The following is a 16,678-nucleotide window of genomic DNA, read 5'->3' as shown; positions in this document are numbered from 1 at the left end:
TCATTGGAAATTATGAAGTCAGAGGAACAAAAAGAAAAAAGAATGAACAAAAGTAAAGGATGCCTAACAGACTTATGAGACACAATCAAGTGGACCAATGCATGTTACTAAGTGAAAGAAGCCAATCTGAAAAGGCTACATACTGTATGATTCCAACTACATGACACTCTGGAAAAGGCAAGACGATGGAGAGAGTAAAAAGATCAGTGGTTGCCTGGGGTTAGGGGGAAAGATAGATAAGAAGGCAGAATACAGAGAATTTTTAGGACACTGAAACTACTCTGTATGTTACTACAATGGTGGTTACATGTCATTAAACATCTGTCCAAAACTATAGCATGTACAACAGCAAGAGTGAACCCTAAAGTGAACTATGGACTTTGGGTATTAATCATGTCAATGTACGTTCACCAGTTGCAACAAATGTACCACTATGGTGGGGGATTTGATAATGGGGGAGGGTATACAAGTGGGGGGGTAGTGGGGTTTATGGGAAATCTCTGCACTTTCTGCTTAATTTTGCTGTGAACCTCAAACTACTCTAAAAAATAAAGTCTCTTTAAAAAAAAGGCCTCAAGTCAACAATCTAACTTTACATCTCAAAGAACTAGAAAAAGAAGAACTAAACCCAAAGTTAACATGAGGAAGGAAATAATAAAAATTAGAGTGGAAGTATAGACAGTCCCCAACTTACGACGGTTCAACTTAGGATTTTTTGCCTTTGTGATGGTGCAAAAGTGATATGCATTCTGTAGAAACAGTACTTCAAATTTTGAATTTTGATCTTTTCCTGGGCTAGCAATATGCAGTATGATACTCTTGTGACGCTGGGCAGTGGAAGCAAGCTACAGCTCCCAGCCTGTGATCATGAGAGCAAACAACTGATACACTTACAACCATTCTGTACCCCTACAATCACTCCATTTTTCACTTTCTGTACAGTATTCAATAAATCATATGATAGTCAATAAATTATATGAGATAGTCAACACTCTGTCATAAAACAGGCTTTGTGTTAGATGATTTTACCCAACTGTAGGCTAACCTAAGTGTTCTGAGCACATTTAAAGTAGGCTAGGCTAAGCTATGATGTTCTTTGGTAGGTTAGGTGTGCTAAATACATTTTCAATGTACGATATTTTCAACTTATGATGGGTTTATCGGGACGTAACCCCATTGTAAGTTGTAAGAAGATCTGTAAATGAAATAGAGAATAGAAAAGATCAACAAAATCAACAAACCCTTAGCTAGACTAAGAAAAAAAGAGGACTCAACATAAATCAGAAATCAAAGAGGAGACATTACGATACAAAAATAAAAAGGGATCATAAAAGACTATAAAGAACAATTATATGCCAATAAATTGGATACCCTAGAAGAAACAGATAAATTTCGAAAAACATGTAACCTACCAAGAGTGAACTGTGAAGAATTACAAACCGGAACAGACCTATACTAGTAAGGAGACTGAATCAATAATCAAAAACCTCCCAACAAAGATAAAGCCCAGGAACCAGATGGCTTCACTAGAGAAGTCAACCAGTTAAAAAAGAATTAACACGAAGCCTTCTCACTCTTCCAAAAAATTGAAGAGGAGAGAATACCTCCAAACTCATTCTCTGAGGCCAGCATTATCCTGATAACAAACTCAGACAAAGATATTATAAGAAAAATACACACCAATATACCTGATGATATTGATACAAAACTCCTCAGAAAAAAAAATACTAGCAAACCGAATCCAACAGCACCTTAAAAGGATTATACATGAGGACCAAGTGGGATTCCTAGAATACAAGAATGGTTCAGTATATGAAAATCAATCAATGTAATACACATTATTAGAACAAAGGAAAAAAAACACGATTATCTCAATTGATGCAGAAAAAGCATCCGACAAAACTCAACACCTTTTCATGTAAAAAATACTCAACAAAATTGGAACAGGAAGAAATTACTTCAACATAATAAAGGCCATATACAAAAATCCACAGCTAACATCATATTCAGTGGTGAAAAACTGAAAGCTTCCCCTGTAAGAGCTTGCCTTTTTAAGGTAACTTGAGTATCTATTTAAATCCACATGTGACAGTGATATTCATCCAGAAAATATTTGCATTTTCTAAAGCTTTGTGATCCAGATGAAGTCAATGAATAGGTCATTGGGAAGGCAGAAGTCCAGATATTAATAGAACTGGCTTTGTACAAAACAGGAGGGAAGACAAACAGAAAAGTGAGGTTAAAAGAAGAATGGTTTTATATCTGGATATTAGGTAAAAGGATTAAGTTCTTGAGCAAAGGAAAGATGATATATTGTAGAGCAAATACATTTAAATAAGAGTCCTCTGACTGCTAGCTCAAAGCTTCCACACACATATATTAGTTTCAAAATATATAAAGCCTTATTCTATTTTAATGTGTGAAGGTAAGTCAACAAGAGATTTTTATGTGGAGATAACCTTTTTCTTTTAAGCCTTTTAGCCTAACACAGTTTATACCCACAATTCAAAGATGCTGAAAATTAGAACTAGATAAAGATTCTGCTAGTAATTTTCATTCTAGCAGTAATTTTCACTACCTAAAGAGTTAAACAGGAGCCATATTTGCTGGCCATGTTTTATTTGTCCTTTTTTCTTCAAACAGGATAACCAAAGATACAGACAGTATTCAATAAAATAAAATAGATGAAACAAATTCTAAGAGACTGCGATACCACATGCTACATTTAACCTAATTTTATTCATGCTTGCCTTGGGATGGGGAATAGATCATTCAGTAAAAACATACAGTAAAAACAAAATATGTCTTATCATGTACAACTTTTAAACTACAATAATGATGTACCTTAATTACTTCCATGCACACAAGGTCTAACATTACAGTTTTTTTTTCTTAAAAATAAACACAATTAAGACTTCTAGGAGCATTTTATAATAAAGTAATTCCTAATTTTTCTTTGTAGATAGATCAAGCACCTCCAAAATACAAATTCCTATACACAGTGAGCGCTTTACTTAAAATGAATACTTAAGTAAATTAAGTACGTGGACAGCCTTAGAATAAGCTGACATTATATATTCAGCTAAGTAGGCAACAAACCATAGTGCCAAATGGAAAAAGTGTATTTGCAAATAAATTTCAAAAACTAAGGTAACTTTTTATAATTAAATACAGAAAACATACTGATTTGCTAAAATAAATAAGATGTGATGTAGTTAACACTTCACTATAAAGAATGCATACCAGAACATTTATAAACAGTGAGTGAATCTTATTAAGAATAGTTTACTACAATAAACGCTGGCTAAATAGAAGTGCATATTGTGAAGCACTATGGGTGGTATATGTTTTGCCACATACTTTTGTTACCTTGAGGTAGATAACACATGTGTACCAAATTCGGCATTCATTTTCAGTTGCTGCTGGTATCATGTGTTTTAAGAAATGTGTACAGTATGAAAAACTTGAAAATACTCATGAATGAAAAACGTTTTAGGAAAAAAATAGATATTTTCATGCAATTATGTACAGTCTCACTGTGTAAATTTCAAGGCAAGATTTGTTTCCTGTAAAACAGATCATTGTTCTATGAGAGAATGTTTTTTACTTGTCTTAGTGCATTTCTTTTATCTCCTCCTGCATTGCATTATTTTGCTCTATTCTTTACTTTTGTGTGCAAACGACATGCCAGTTAAAATGAAAACCGTCTCATATGTAGAAAAAAAGTCTGGATTTTAAAAACCAAGAACTAATAAAATCCTTTCTAAATGACACCATCTGATTCAAGTAAAAAAATGATTTAAACACCAGTAATAAAAAAGACAAAACACATTTCATGAAGAATACAAAGAGAAATGTCTGCTGAGTGTTTTAGTTCAGATGTTTCAGAATGCTGCTGTACGTTTTATGAGGAATCTGGGGGGAAGATTTCATAGCAGAAGGTGTTAATGTAGCCTGTATGGACTTCAGTGGTGACCCAACTGGACTGTGAAACTGTGGGATGCCTATGGATTCGAGCTGCTTGTTAAAGAGGAACTCGCCACTGTTGTTCAGAAATCCTTCCTCATTTCCTCTCTCCCCAAGCTTCCCATCCTCTACTGGCTCAGTTTCTAGCATTTCAGTATCTTCTTTCCTGCTAAAGAACTTGTCCAAGTAACTGGTGTAAGTGTTTTCCTTCTCAATTTGTTCATCCTTCCTCACCTCACAACAAAACTGATTTATGAGAAAACAGTCCTCCCCACCACCCACAAACTGGCTGTCCCAAGAAGACTGGTACAAGGCTTCTAACTGAGCCAAATTTGCCATTCCTTTTTCCTGTTTTTCTCGGCTTACTGACTTTGATATCAAACTTTTCAATTCTAGTTGGGACACTGAGCTATTCAAGTCATTTAATTTATCAACAACATCAGTCGGCTCATGTTGTGAACTAAGTTGAATAGTTCCTGCAATAAACGAATCAAAGTCAAATCCCTGATTCTTTTCCCTTTCTTTTTCAGCCAGTTGCTGTGACGCTTCCTCTAGAGCTATCTGGGCTTTAACCAATCCATTCCTTTCACATTTTGACTTGCCTTTCTTATCAGATTTTTCTTTGCTTTGTTCTTTCCAATTGGAAAGATCTATAATTAGCTTGGGTTCATAGTAATGGTTAACTTCACTCTCTCTCCAAACTAAGTTATCTAAATATGATGATGACCTCGTTTTGTAGTTACAAGTATGGCTACACTCCAGATCACAATATTTGTTTTCATGATGATCTGGGTACTGCCAACAAGGCTCAGTAGAGTAACTGGTATCAAAAGCAGGATCCTCCAAATATTTTTCACGATCTCCATCCAAATATTTTCGAGGATCAACTTGTACTTCTTCTTCATCAGTGACATCAGACAGAGCTCTTGGGTCAAGCTGAACTTCATCAATATCAAAGTTATTATGTATAGGCCAATCATGCTCTGAAAATTGACAATCATGGTACCTGAAAAAATTAATACATTAGTGTTAGTCAGGTGTGTGATTTCATTTTCAAATTCACTAAATGCCTCTTAGGTGAAACCACTGTGCTAGTCTACGAGGAGATAATAGGAGCATAAGTCATGAGCGTTCCCCGCCCTCCAGGAACTTATCATCTTAATGGAGAGGTAAGATCTGTTACTATATAAAGCAATATGAGGAAATACTTGGTAATCACCAATGAAGTATATAATTATAATAAAACTCTGAGTCTTCCATTCTCAAGTAAGACCAATCATCATTTCACACTTATTCCCTCTTTTCTCTACTCTATTTTTCATCCACCTCAAACACAACTGCAGATAAACATCTGAGTGGCTGGCACATCTATAGTTCAATTCCAACACAGTTTCACACAAAGAAAAAACACTCTATGGCCACAAAAGGCAGATCTCTAATCTCAACCAGGTCTCTTACAGATTTTCACTCTACTGGTATAAGACAGACTAGAAAAAGAGGAAGCCTTGCTGGAACTCATCACCATGAATAGAAAAAAACTCTCCATGTATATGTGCTACTGAATGTGACATCCTCTTACTGACACATCACAGCAAGGTGACCACACCACGCCCAAGTAGAGGCAGATTGTGACACACACAAGCAAATGGTTGGGGGATGGGGAGGTACTAGAAAAGAGATTAGACGACTTCACTATACAAGTATGACAGAAAATGGAGAGACTGGAAGATGTTTGGGTATGTGTGGAAAAAATTACACGAAGGTGTTAGAAGTGTTCGTGTGGAGGAAAAAACAGATGGTTGGCAGATGTGGGTAAACACACTCACAAATACCTCAACATTTTAGAAGGAAAAAAATGCAATGAGTAAACAAGCTAATTTCACCATTAACTACTTAATTATTAATTAGCAATCATGTCTCCTTTAAACACAGAAATATATGAAATCCTAAAGTCTTAAATTGTCATTAGTGATTCCTAAAGCTAGCTAAACATCAAAATTATCTGCAGATTTTAAATAATATTGATTCATTAGTATATGCTACCATTCTACTTTGAAGCCAAATTATATCTAAACTTCCCCAGAAATTTAGAAATCCTAAAGGGAAACTAAGGGAAGAAATTCTTTAACTAAAATGTATGTTATCCTTTTTGATGGTTTATATTGTTCAGACTAGAAAAGTTCCTTACACTGAACCTATGTTAAGCATCCCCAAATTAATTTTATGTCATTAGGAAAACAGATTTGAATATAGCATATACCATGAATTAAAAATAATTTCTATCCTAAGACATAATGGATTATATGCAGAAATTTGAGACACTCTGGAGATACCTTATTGGATAACGTTGAGTCTTATCATCCAACATTTAAAAAAAAATTTTGTGATATTCCTAAGAGTTTACAATGTTTCAGATTTCCAACCTTCACCCTTTACATTTAAAGGACCCTATAATTTTATTAACTAAACATACCTCAATAGGTGTTCATTTTGCTTTGAAAATGTTTCAAAGTAGCATTTAACTTTTCCCATTACACATATCCTAACCAGTAACTATTAAATACTTAAATTGTATAAAGGCTATTCAAAGATATTAATAAGTTTAGCAGAAACTCTAAGAGATCATTACTAAATTTTTAATACTTCTACACTGTTTTATCATATATAATTTAAAAATAAAACACTGCATTATGGTTTACTGAAAATACAATAAATGATATTTTTCTAATTTAGGATCCATTTACCTTTCCCAGTTATAAATATGACTGTGAGTTTCATCCATAAGCAAAATATCATCAACTTCATCTTCAATATGAAAAGGATGACTTGAAATTGGCTCATCCATTGGAAAAGAATATATGCTCATGTAAGGATGGGAAAGCGCTTCTTCTGCTGTCAATCGATCCATGGGGCTAAATGTCAAAATTTGTTCCAGGAAATCCAGTGCTGCAAAAGAAAAGGATCAAACACCTTAACTGCACTGGAGGTTGACCAACCCATAAAGGAAAACAAAGGGACTACACATGTACAATTAAAAGGTAAGTTAAGTTCTGTCAGAGAAATAAAACTAACTTACCTGATTTATAGATTAAAAAGAAAAGACATTTATTCAATAAACATAGTCAATATTTGAAATGTAGCCCAATCTCATATTATGGCCAGTTATTAAAAGAAAAGGAATATATTAAGTTGAACCATATGAAACTTCCATTTTTGTCAGTCAAAAATGGTCAAATAACAACAATTTCATATGGCTCAACCTAATACATAGGTCCTAATCTCAGCTCTGCAACCCACTAGCTTAACTGAATTACTAGCTGTGTAGAGCTGGAAAGATTACTTAAATTGCTGAACTTCAGTTTCTTCATGTATAAAATGGATATATGGATAGATACAGATATCTTATAAATAATTACCTTTAAAACTAAAATGTAAAGCATAGTGTCTAGTGCTTAATAAAAGGCGTTCTCCCCTTTCCTTCCATTATCTCACTGACCAGCTATTGTACTAATTTGTTGATCTCTGTTTCACATCACACTCTAGCATGTCACACAATGCACCTGATCATTACAGAGCTCTGGTGGAGCTACCACACACCCAATTCTTTCCACCAACTCGGTCTGTTAGGCCTTCTGAAGCCCCTTACCCAGCCCGAATCACGCTGTCATCAACCTGAAGGCTGCCCTTACATCACCACACACTTGTATGCCTTATGATTTATACCAAGCTTCAACTCTGAATCATCTCCACCATCTACTTTCTCTGCTCCCTAGCACACAGTACTGACGAAAGCTAGACGCAAAATCACATATATATCTGGCTCACTAAGAATTCACACTGTGGAATTTCAATTTGGCCTTTGCTATTGCTCAGTAATGTTTCACACCATCTCTTCATGCTCTCAATCTTCTCTATCATTCTCAACAGATAAACGCACTTCACTTTATCTCAATCCCAATTCTTCTCTATGGTCTATCATACATCCTCTTATCCTTACCTTCTGTCTCAAAGAAAAAGACTGCCCTTCTCTCTAAAGATTTTATTTATTTATTTATTTTCCCCCCAAAGCCCCAGTAGATAGTTGTATGTCATAGCTGCACATCCTTCTAGTTGCTGTATGCGGGACGCGGCCTCAGCATGGCCAGAGAAGTGGTGCGTCGGTGCGCGCCCGGGATCCAAACCGGGGTCGCCAGCAGTGGAGCGCACGCACTTAACCGCTAAGCCATGGGGTCGGCCCGTGCCCTTCTCTCTAAAACGAAGCTGTACTCTAGAAAAGACCCTATTCTCAATTCCCAGTCTCTCATTAACATGAACAATAGCTGACAATTTTATAGTCATTTATATGTTACAAAGTGCTTTCACATACATTATCTCATTCAATCCTCAAATCAGTCCAATAAAAACTAAAGAGAAGAAACTTAAGGCTCATTGCTACTCATGTCCTCCAGTGGCCCAGGGCTGGGGTTCCTTCTTGTGGTCCCTCCTTTTTCCCTTACTCCTATTATATTACCCTAATACAGGAAGTCATTTCACAATATATCAAACTGTTCTTGGTTCTCCTGCAAAAGAGTCAGTCTTAACTAATCCAGGGCCCACGTGTCTCAAGGCAAGAGAGACTTCTACGGCACAGAGTTATGGATGGTCGACTCAGCATAATCACTATTCTCAGGGGTAAGGGGAATATATACCCAACTACACAAGAGGAATATACCCTAAAATCCCTAGCATTTGGGAACTGTAGGCAGCAAGTGGAAAGAGGAAGAGGTAAGAAAAAAACTAGTCAGGCCGAGCTCCCAAGTATATGCATATATAGAACATTTCCATCATTGTGGAAAGTCCTACTGGACAGCACTGCTCTAGAGGAAATCAGTCTATTGGCTACAACGGTGTTGAAGTGTGCTAAGACATAGAAATACGTGGTGAACTACAGGAAAAGGGAGGATGAGAGGTAAGTATGGTGGGAAATGAAAAAGAGGGTATTTATCTAGAGACATTAACCAGAGTAAGGTTCTTAGTAGTCTTAACGTGTAATTCATATGTACTTAAGCTTGTTTGCTTTTTTCCTCCAAAGTTCATGAACAGAGTGTGAGAAAAGAACACATATTATTCTTACTAAGCCCCCTTTGCCTCAGAACTTGCTCTGCCCAAAAATAAAACTCCAATGTTAATCAAGAAGAAATCGGTGTAGAGCATTTCTATGTAATAAATCTTTAGTCCCAGGAACTTTATTTTTCTATTATTATTTTTTGTGTGTGTGAGGAAGATCAGCCCTGAGCTCACATCTGATGCCAATTCTCCTCTTTTTGCGGAGGAAGACTGGCCCTGGGCTAACATCCATGCCCATCTCCCTCTACTTTATATGGGACGCCGCCACAGCATGGCACAACAAGCAGTGCGTCGGTGCGCCCTGGGGATCTGAACCGGCGGACCCCAGGCCACCGCAGCGGAGTGTGCGCACTTAATCTCTTGCACCACCAGGCCGGCCCCCAATCCCAGGAACTTTAAATACTCTGCATTGCACTTGTATGTGAGCACAGTTCTGCCACTTATGAATACCAAGGATCTTTGCCCAATGATTAATTTAATGAATCCATTATCAAAGACATTCATTCAACACATTATGAATAAATCCCAGCCATCGGCCAATATTCAGGTTGGTTCATAGCTAAGACATGGTCCCCACCGTAATGAGGGTAGGGAAAAGGAAGATTCAAATTTAGCTAGATTACAAATGCTTCAACAGTAGTGTCCTATATTACTAGCTTGTCTCTTTTGATAAGACACAGCAGTAGCAACAATGACTCCAAAGCCGATCCAGGTTATTCCTGAGCCGTGTCTCTCAACCTATCTGAGCAGGGTCATACCTGTAGAAGGTTTTAAAAACACAGACATCTGCCCTGCTCCCTACCCCACCTCTGGATTCTGACGTAATAGTCTGCACTTTTAAAGAGCTCCCACAGACGACTCTGAGGCATAAGCAAGTGCTATGTGCCTGCTGTCCAGTTATGAACAGGGATGTCATGACAGTGGCTACAAGGTTAGGAGCAAGAGAGCCAGCAATGGAATCTGATTGTGAAGATAGACTCGAAGACTAGTGAGGAATGTAGAACTATTGAAAAGGAAGGCTGCAAAATTAAATACAGCTGCTTCCTTTGAGGCATTTACTCTATCTGAGGAAAAAAAGGAAGACCATGTCATCATGACTTTTGCCATCCAGCACCTACTTCTCAAAACACTTGCTACTTTAAAACACTTTGATACAAACTAACCTGAACCACATATAATGATCAGAGTGGGTGATATGAACAATGGATATATAATTAAGAGAAAGTTTATGACATTTAGGAAACTATATATCCCTAACTTTTTTTGTGTGTGTGTGTGAGGAAGATTAGCCCTGAGCTAACATCTGCTGCCAATCCTCCTCTTTTTGCTGAGGAAGATTGGCCTTGGGCTAACATCCATGCCCACCACCTTCCTCTACTTTATATGTGGGACACCTGCCACAGCATGGCTTGATAAGCAGTGCGTAGGTCCGCGCCTGGGATCAGAACCTGCAAACCCCGGGCTGCTACAGCGGAGCATGTGAACTTAACCACTATGCCACCGGGCTGGCCCCTATATCCCTAACTTTTTGATTCATGAGAGAACTATACAATCCTGACACCAATGTATCTTATTAATATGCTATAATTTTTAAAGATATAAAACTATCAACTTTCAAGAAAGCTATTTTTCATGTCTAATGCTCTTCCTTAAAAAAAATGTTATCTTATTACAGATAACTACTACAGGAGTTAAAGACTTTTGTATCTTATTTATATCAGCAAAACCTAAAGATATGTCACTCTATGTTGAGACATGAAATTAACTGCTTTAGTAGTCAATGAAGTTTTGATTCTCTCCAAGTTCCTACTACTTTTAAGCTTGCACAAATGCTCACATTTAGCACTTAATACCCTAACATTAATCCATAAGCTCACATGGAATATTGCTCTTTCTTCCATCTCTTCCTTGCCCTGAAGCCTTTTTTCCCCCTGACTCAATTCGCTTTCTCATTTCTTAATCACATTCATCTTCATACCCACACTTACTCATCATATAACCCTCACACAACTCCATTCCAGCTTAGTGAGAGCCAGTGATTCAATAAGCTCACCTATAGTAGATAATCAGAGGTGTCAGCTGGAAAAGTACATGGAATTAGAACCAGGAGAGAGGGGTACACTTTCCGGAATCTGGAAAATTATTCAGAAGAGCAAAGAAACAGATCCCAGCCTAAGTGCCAGGCCAAAAAAGGAAAAGTGACAGCTGAAGTTCTAGGTATATCTTAACGGTCTAAAGACTAATACTAAGGAAAGCACATCTAAGGATGAAAAGCTAAAGCTTCCCCACACAGATCCTGCTCACACATACATATACAAACACACACACACACCCCATTACAGGATGGTTACTCGAGTCACAATACCTTCTCGACTAATTCCCGGAAGCAGCTGAGTTAAAGGTTTGTGTGGCTCAGTCATGTCATTTCTAATGTAAACTGGAATTACACTGAGAAGCTCCTGACGATCTTCCTCATGTACGACAGGAATAGATTCTAAAATCAGCTGCATCTGTTCAAGTTCATGTGCACCTGAGTGAGATTAAAAAAATACCAAGTACAACATAAACAAACACATTCCTCAATGTTTACTTATTTGGCAATAAACATTCTAAAGCTATAGGAAACTACCTTAAATATTGCAATGACCACTACAGGGAAAATGGTTTTAACTGAATCATTAACCAGCAGATTTCACTGCTTTGAACATCATCAATCTACTCAAAAGGCGTTTTTATTTCAATTTTTGCTCACTGATACTTTTTTTTTTTTTGTGAGGAAGATTAGCCCTGAGCTAACATCCCAGGCCAAATCCTCCTCTTTTTTTGCTGAGCAGGATTGGCCCTGGGCTAACATCCGTGCCCATCTTCCTCTACTTTATATGGGACACCGCCACAGCATGGCTTGACACGTGGAGCATCGGTGCACGCCCAGGATCCAAACCTGTGAAACCTGGGCCGCCGAAGCAGAGCACACGCACTTAACCACTGTGCCACTGGGCTAGCCCCCATCACTGATACATTTTTAGCTGCTTTGTTTCCATAAGAAACTGACTCTCCACGTTTAGCCTCCTACTAAGGTATCACAAAATAGTGAAAAAGCGATGAATTGGGATTCAAGAGACCTGGATTCTAGTGTTAGCGGTACCACTAATTAACTGACTACAACTTTGGGAATACTTAACATGGTGATGACTTGATTTCATCATCAATAAAATGGAGGGTTGGACTAGACTTGTGAAACAAAAAGTTTTATAGTTATGTGTTAGGTTCAGTTAGCATTTCAGGACCACTATTAAAGAAATAAAAGAGGAAACTTTAGGCTAAATGGGCAACTGAAAAAAAACATTGTTTGCTTTTCCATTCGTTTCTACAAATTCATTGAATATTCAAATTTTTCTTGAGCGCCTACTATGAGCAAGGCACTTCAGAATACAGCTGCAAAACAAAAGAGACCAAATTCCAGCCTTCATGGAGCTTACAATCTGTGTTGAGGAAGACAGATTTTTTTTTTCTTTTAAAGATTTTATTTATTTTATTTTTCCCCCCAAAGCCCCAGTGGATAGTTGTATGTTGTAGCTGCACATCCTTCTAGTTGCTGTATGTGGGACTTGGCCTCAGGATGAACGGAGAAGTGGTGCCTCAATGCACACCCGGGATCCGAACCCGGGCCACCAGCATCGCAGCGCACGCACTTAACCACCAAGCCACAGGGCCGGCCCGAGGAAGACAGATATTAACTGTAAACATTTACATCAAATAGTGACAAATGCTATGAAGAAAATACGGTAAGCTAAGGGAGACAGAGAGCACTGCTGAAGGTAGGGTTGTTAATTTATATAGAATGACCAAGGAAGGCCTCACTGAGAAGCTGAAAATTCAGGAAGTTAGGAAACACATCATACATTCAGATGGAAGAAGGGAGTTCCAGGAAGATGGGCAAAGGCCCAAAGGCTCAAAGGAGAGAGCAGGCCTGGTGTCTCCAAGAAACAACAATTAGATAAGTGTAGCTGAAGTAGAGTGGCTGCGGGGGAAGTAGTAGGAGACGAGGTCAGAGTGGTACCAGAACACAAAGGATTTGCTGTATCCCGAATTCAATGGGAAGCTATTACAGAGTTTTGAGCAGAGAAATGACATGATCTGATTTGTTTTTAGAGAACTACTCTGGCTAGTATGTGGTAGCTACGCTACAGACAGCAAATATTGAAGCAGAAAAGCCAGTTGGAAGGTCGTGCATTAGACCAGGAGAGCCATAATGGCTGACTGAACTGAGGGGAGGAGGGTAGCAATAGAGATAATAACAATCAGTTAGATTCTGCTTTTATCTTGAAGGAAGAGCCCACAGGATCTGTACTGACAGATGTGAAGGACGACACCAAGATTTTGGCCTGAGTAACTAAAGAGTGGATCAGGTTTACTAAATGAGGAAGACAGCAGAAAGGGAAAGTATGAGGGAGAAAAAAAAATCAGGAGTTCAGTTTTGGATAGGTTAAATCCAAGATGCAATTAGATATCCAACTGGAGATATTAAATAGAACCAAAAAATATAGGTTAAAAATACACAGATTTCCAATGAATGCTTAGTCATTGCCTTTTATTGCTCTGTTCATTTGACATCTATACCTAATAAACACTTACATCTCCCTAATGCTGCTTTTATTGAATAGTTCACTAACCTACCAATAAAGCATTAGAAGGGAACTATAACTGGATCTTTCAAATCATTTCACAAACAATTCCCATTAATTAAATGTTTAAGCTTACATGGGTTTAGGATCAAAACTGTGTTATTTAGGGCCAGCCCCGTGGCTTAGCGGTTAAGTGCGCGCGCTCCACTACCGGCGGCCCGGGTTCGGATTCCGGGCGCGCACCGACACACTGCTTCTCCGGCCATGCTGAGGCTGCGTTCTGCATATAGCAACTAGAAGGATGTGCAACTACGACATACAACTATCTGCTGGGGCTTTGGGGAAAAAAAGGAGGAGGACTGGCAATAGATGTTAGCTCAGAACCAGTCTTCCTCAGCAAAAAAAAAAAAAAGAGAGAGAGAGAAAGATTGGCACGGATGTTAGCTCAGGGCTGATCTTCCTGGAAAAAAAGAAAAAAGAAAACAAAAAACATTGTGTTATTTAGAGGTGGCTGTTTTTATCCAATTCTTTTTACTGCTATATCGAACAATGTCTGAATATGCCAAATAAACATTTAAAAATATGTTAAGTACCTTTGTATAATCAATACAGCAGTAAGTTTTGATTTCATTTCACAGGACTTGGAGTATGATCTAACAATTTTATTTTATTTATTTTTTTAATTTTTTTAATTTTTTTTTTATTTTTTCCCCCCAAAGCCCCAGTATATAGTTGTATGTCATAGCTGCACATCCTTCTAGTTGCTGGACATGGGACGCGGCCTCAGCATGGCCGCAGAAGTGGTGCGTCGGTGCGCACCCAGGAGCCGAACCCACGCCGCCAGCAGCAGAGCACGCACACTTAACCGCTAAGCCACGGGGCCCGCCCTGATCTAACAATTTTAAATAAAACAAATTAAATTTTTGTTTTCCTGATACAATATTCATTATTGTGGTAGCTTTAAAATATGTCCACAAAGTCTTTGATACTCTTCCCTTCAAAGGGTGGAATCCAATTCCCCTCCCCTTGAGTGTAAGGTGTACTTAGTGACTCACTTCCAACACACAATAAAGCTGAAGTGATAGTGTGTCTCACAATTTTGAGTCTAGGTCACAAGAAGATATTTTGCATTTAGGGTCAACTGATTTTTGACTGAGGTCAAGGCAATTCAATGGAGAAAGAATAAGCTTTTCAACAAACAGTGCTGGGATAACTAGATATCCACATGCAAAAGAATGAAGTTAGACCCCTACCTCACATCATATACAAAAAAATTAACTTAAAATGGATCAGAGACCTAAATTTAAAAGCATTTAAAATCATAAAACTCTTAGGAGTTAAGCAATGGTTTCACAGATATAACACCAAAAGTATAACTCACAAAAGAAAAAATAGATAAACTGAAATTGATTAGAATTAAAATCTTTTGTGTTTCAAGACGCCATCAAGAAAGTGAAAAGATAACCAACAGAATGAGAGAAAATATGTGCAAATCATATATCTGGTAAGTGATTTGTATCCAGAATATGTAAAAAACTCTTACATCACAATTATAAAAAGACAAATAACCCGATTAAAAAATAGGCAATAGATCTGGATAGATATTTCTCCAAAGAAGATATACAAATGGCCAATAAACACATGCTCAACATCATTAGTCATTAGGTAAGTGCAAATCAAAACCACAATGAGATGCTATTTCATATCCAAAAAGACAGACAGTAAGACAAATTACACTTTAAATAAATGTTGGTGAGAATGTGGAAAAACTGGAATCCTCATACATTGCTGGTGGGAATATAAAGTGGTACAACTGCTTTGGAAAACAGTTTGGCATTTCTTTAAAAAGTTAAACATAGGTTTTCATATAACACAGTAATTCCACTCTTCAGTATATACACACCCAACAGAATTGAAAACATACTCCCACACAAAAATTGTACATTAATGTACATAGCAGCATCATTCATAATAGCCAAAAAGGGCAAACAACCCAAATGTCCATCAACTGAGGAATGGATAAACAAAAAGTGGTATATCCATACAGTGGAATACTATTTGGCTATAAAAAGGTATGAAGTACTGATACACGTTATAACACGGATGAACCTCCAAAACATTATGCTAAGTGAAAGAGGCCAGTCACAAAGGCCACGTTAAATGATTTATTTATATGAAATGTCCAAAACAGGCAAATGTATAGAGACATAAAGTAGATAAGTGGTTGCCAGGAGCTAGAGGAAGGGGGAAATGGGAAGTGACTGCTAATGGTTACAGGGCATCTTTTAGGAGGGACAAAAATGTTCTAAAATTAGATGGTTATACAATTCTGTGAATATACTAAAAAATACTGAACTGTACACTTCAAACGAGTGAACTGTACGGCATGTGAATTATATCTTGTCAGAACTTTTTTTTAAAAAAAGATACATCGGCTTTCTCCTTGCTCTCTCCTTTAGATCATTCATTCTGAGGGAAGCCAGCTGCCATATTGTGAAGACACTCAAGCAGTCCTATGGAGAAGTCCACACAGTGAGAAACTGAGGCCTCCTGCTAATAGTCATGTGAGTAAGCTATCTAGAAGTGGATCCTCCTGCCCCAGTCAAGTCTTCGGATGACTGTAGCCCCAACTAACATCTTGACTAAGCAAGTCTGAGCTAGAACACTCAGCTAAGCCGATCCCAGATTCCTGACCCATACAAACTATGATAATGAATGTTTGTTATTTAAGCCACTAAGTTTTGAGGTAATTTGTCACAGAGCAACAAATAATACAGTAACTATTTTATATATGCTGGGAAGTACTTGACTATCAGGAATATAACCTCCAACTACAGGATTGTTCCTAGGAAAAACTTCAATCCATTTAACCATTTAGTTTCCAAGAATCATTGGTATTTTCTCATTGTTTTCTAAATTGAAATTCAATCACTATCATACATCATAGAAGAACTTTCTGATAAATTTAGGGAAAAAATTAC

At 37.5% G+C, this 16,678-nt stretch overlaps 1 protein-coding gene across 4 annotated transcripts in view; it reads right to left on the bottom strand.

Moving 5' to 3' along the window:
* Positions 1–2,602: 2,602 nt before the first annotated feature.
* Positions 2,603–16,678, bottom strand: part of MAPK6 (mitogen-activated protein kinase 6) — a 36,283-nt gene continuing 22,207 nt past the window's right edge. For all 4 annotated transcript variants that reach the window (XM_004421591.3, XM_014780722.2, XM_087427296.1 and 1 more), the window contains exons 4-6: positions 11,438–11,602; positions 6,711–6,912; positions 2,603–4,972 (exon numbers count right to left, since the gene is read on the bottom strand). In XM_004421591.3, coding sequence (XP_004421648.1) covers positions 3,871–4,972; positions 6,711–6,912; positions 11,438–11,602 — 1,469 coding nt within the window. In that variant the 3' untranslated portion in view covers positions 2,603–3,870. The remainder of the gene's footprint in view (positions 4,973–6,710; positions 6,913–11,437; positions 11,603–16,678) is intronic.

This window comes from Ceratotherium simum, chromosome 3 (genome assembly GCF_057802395.1).
Source record: "Ceratotherium simum simum isolate JZ-2026a chromosome 3, ASM5780239v1, whole genome shotgun sequence".
Taxonomy (NCBI): domain Eukaryota; kingdom Metazoa; phylum Chordata; class Mammalia; order Perissodactyla; family Rhinocerotidae; genus Ceratotherium; species Ceratotherium simum.
This window is presented reverse-complemented; position numbering and strand designations above follow the sequence as displayed.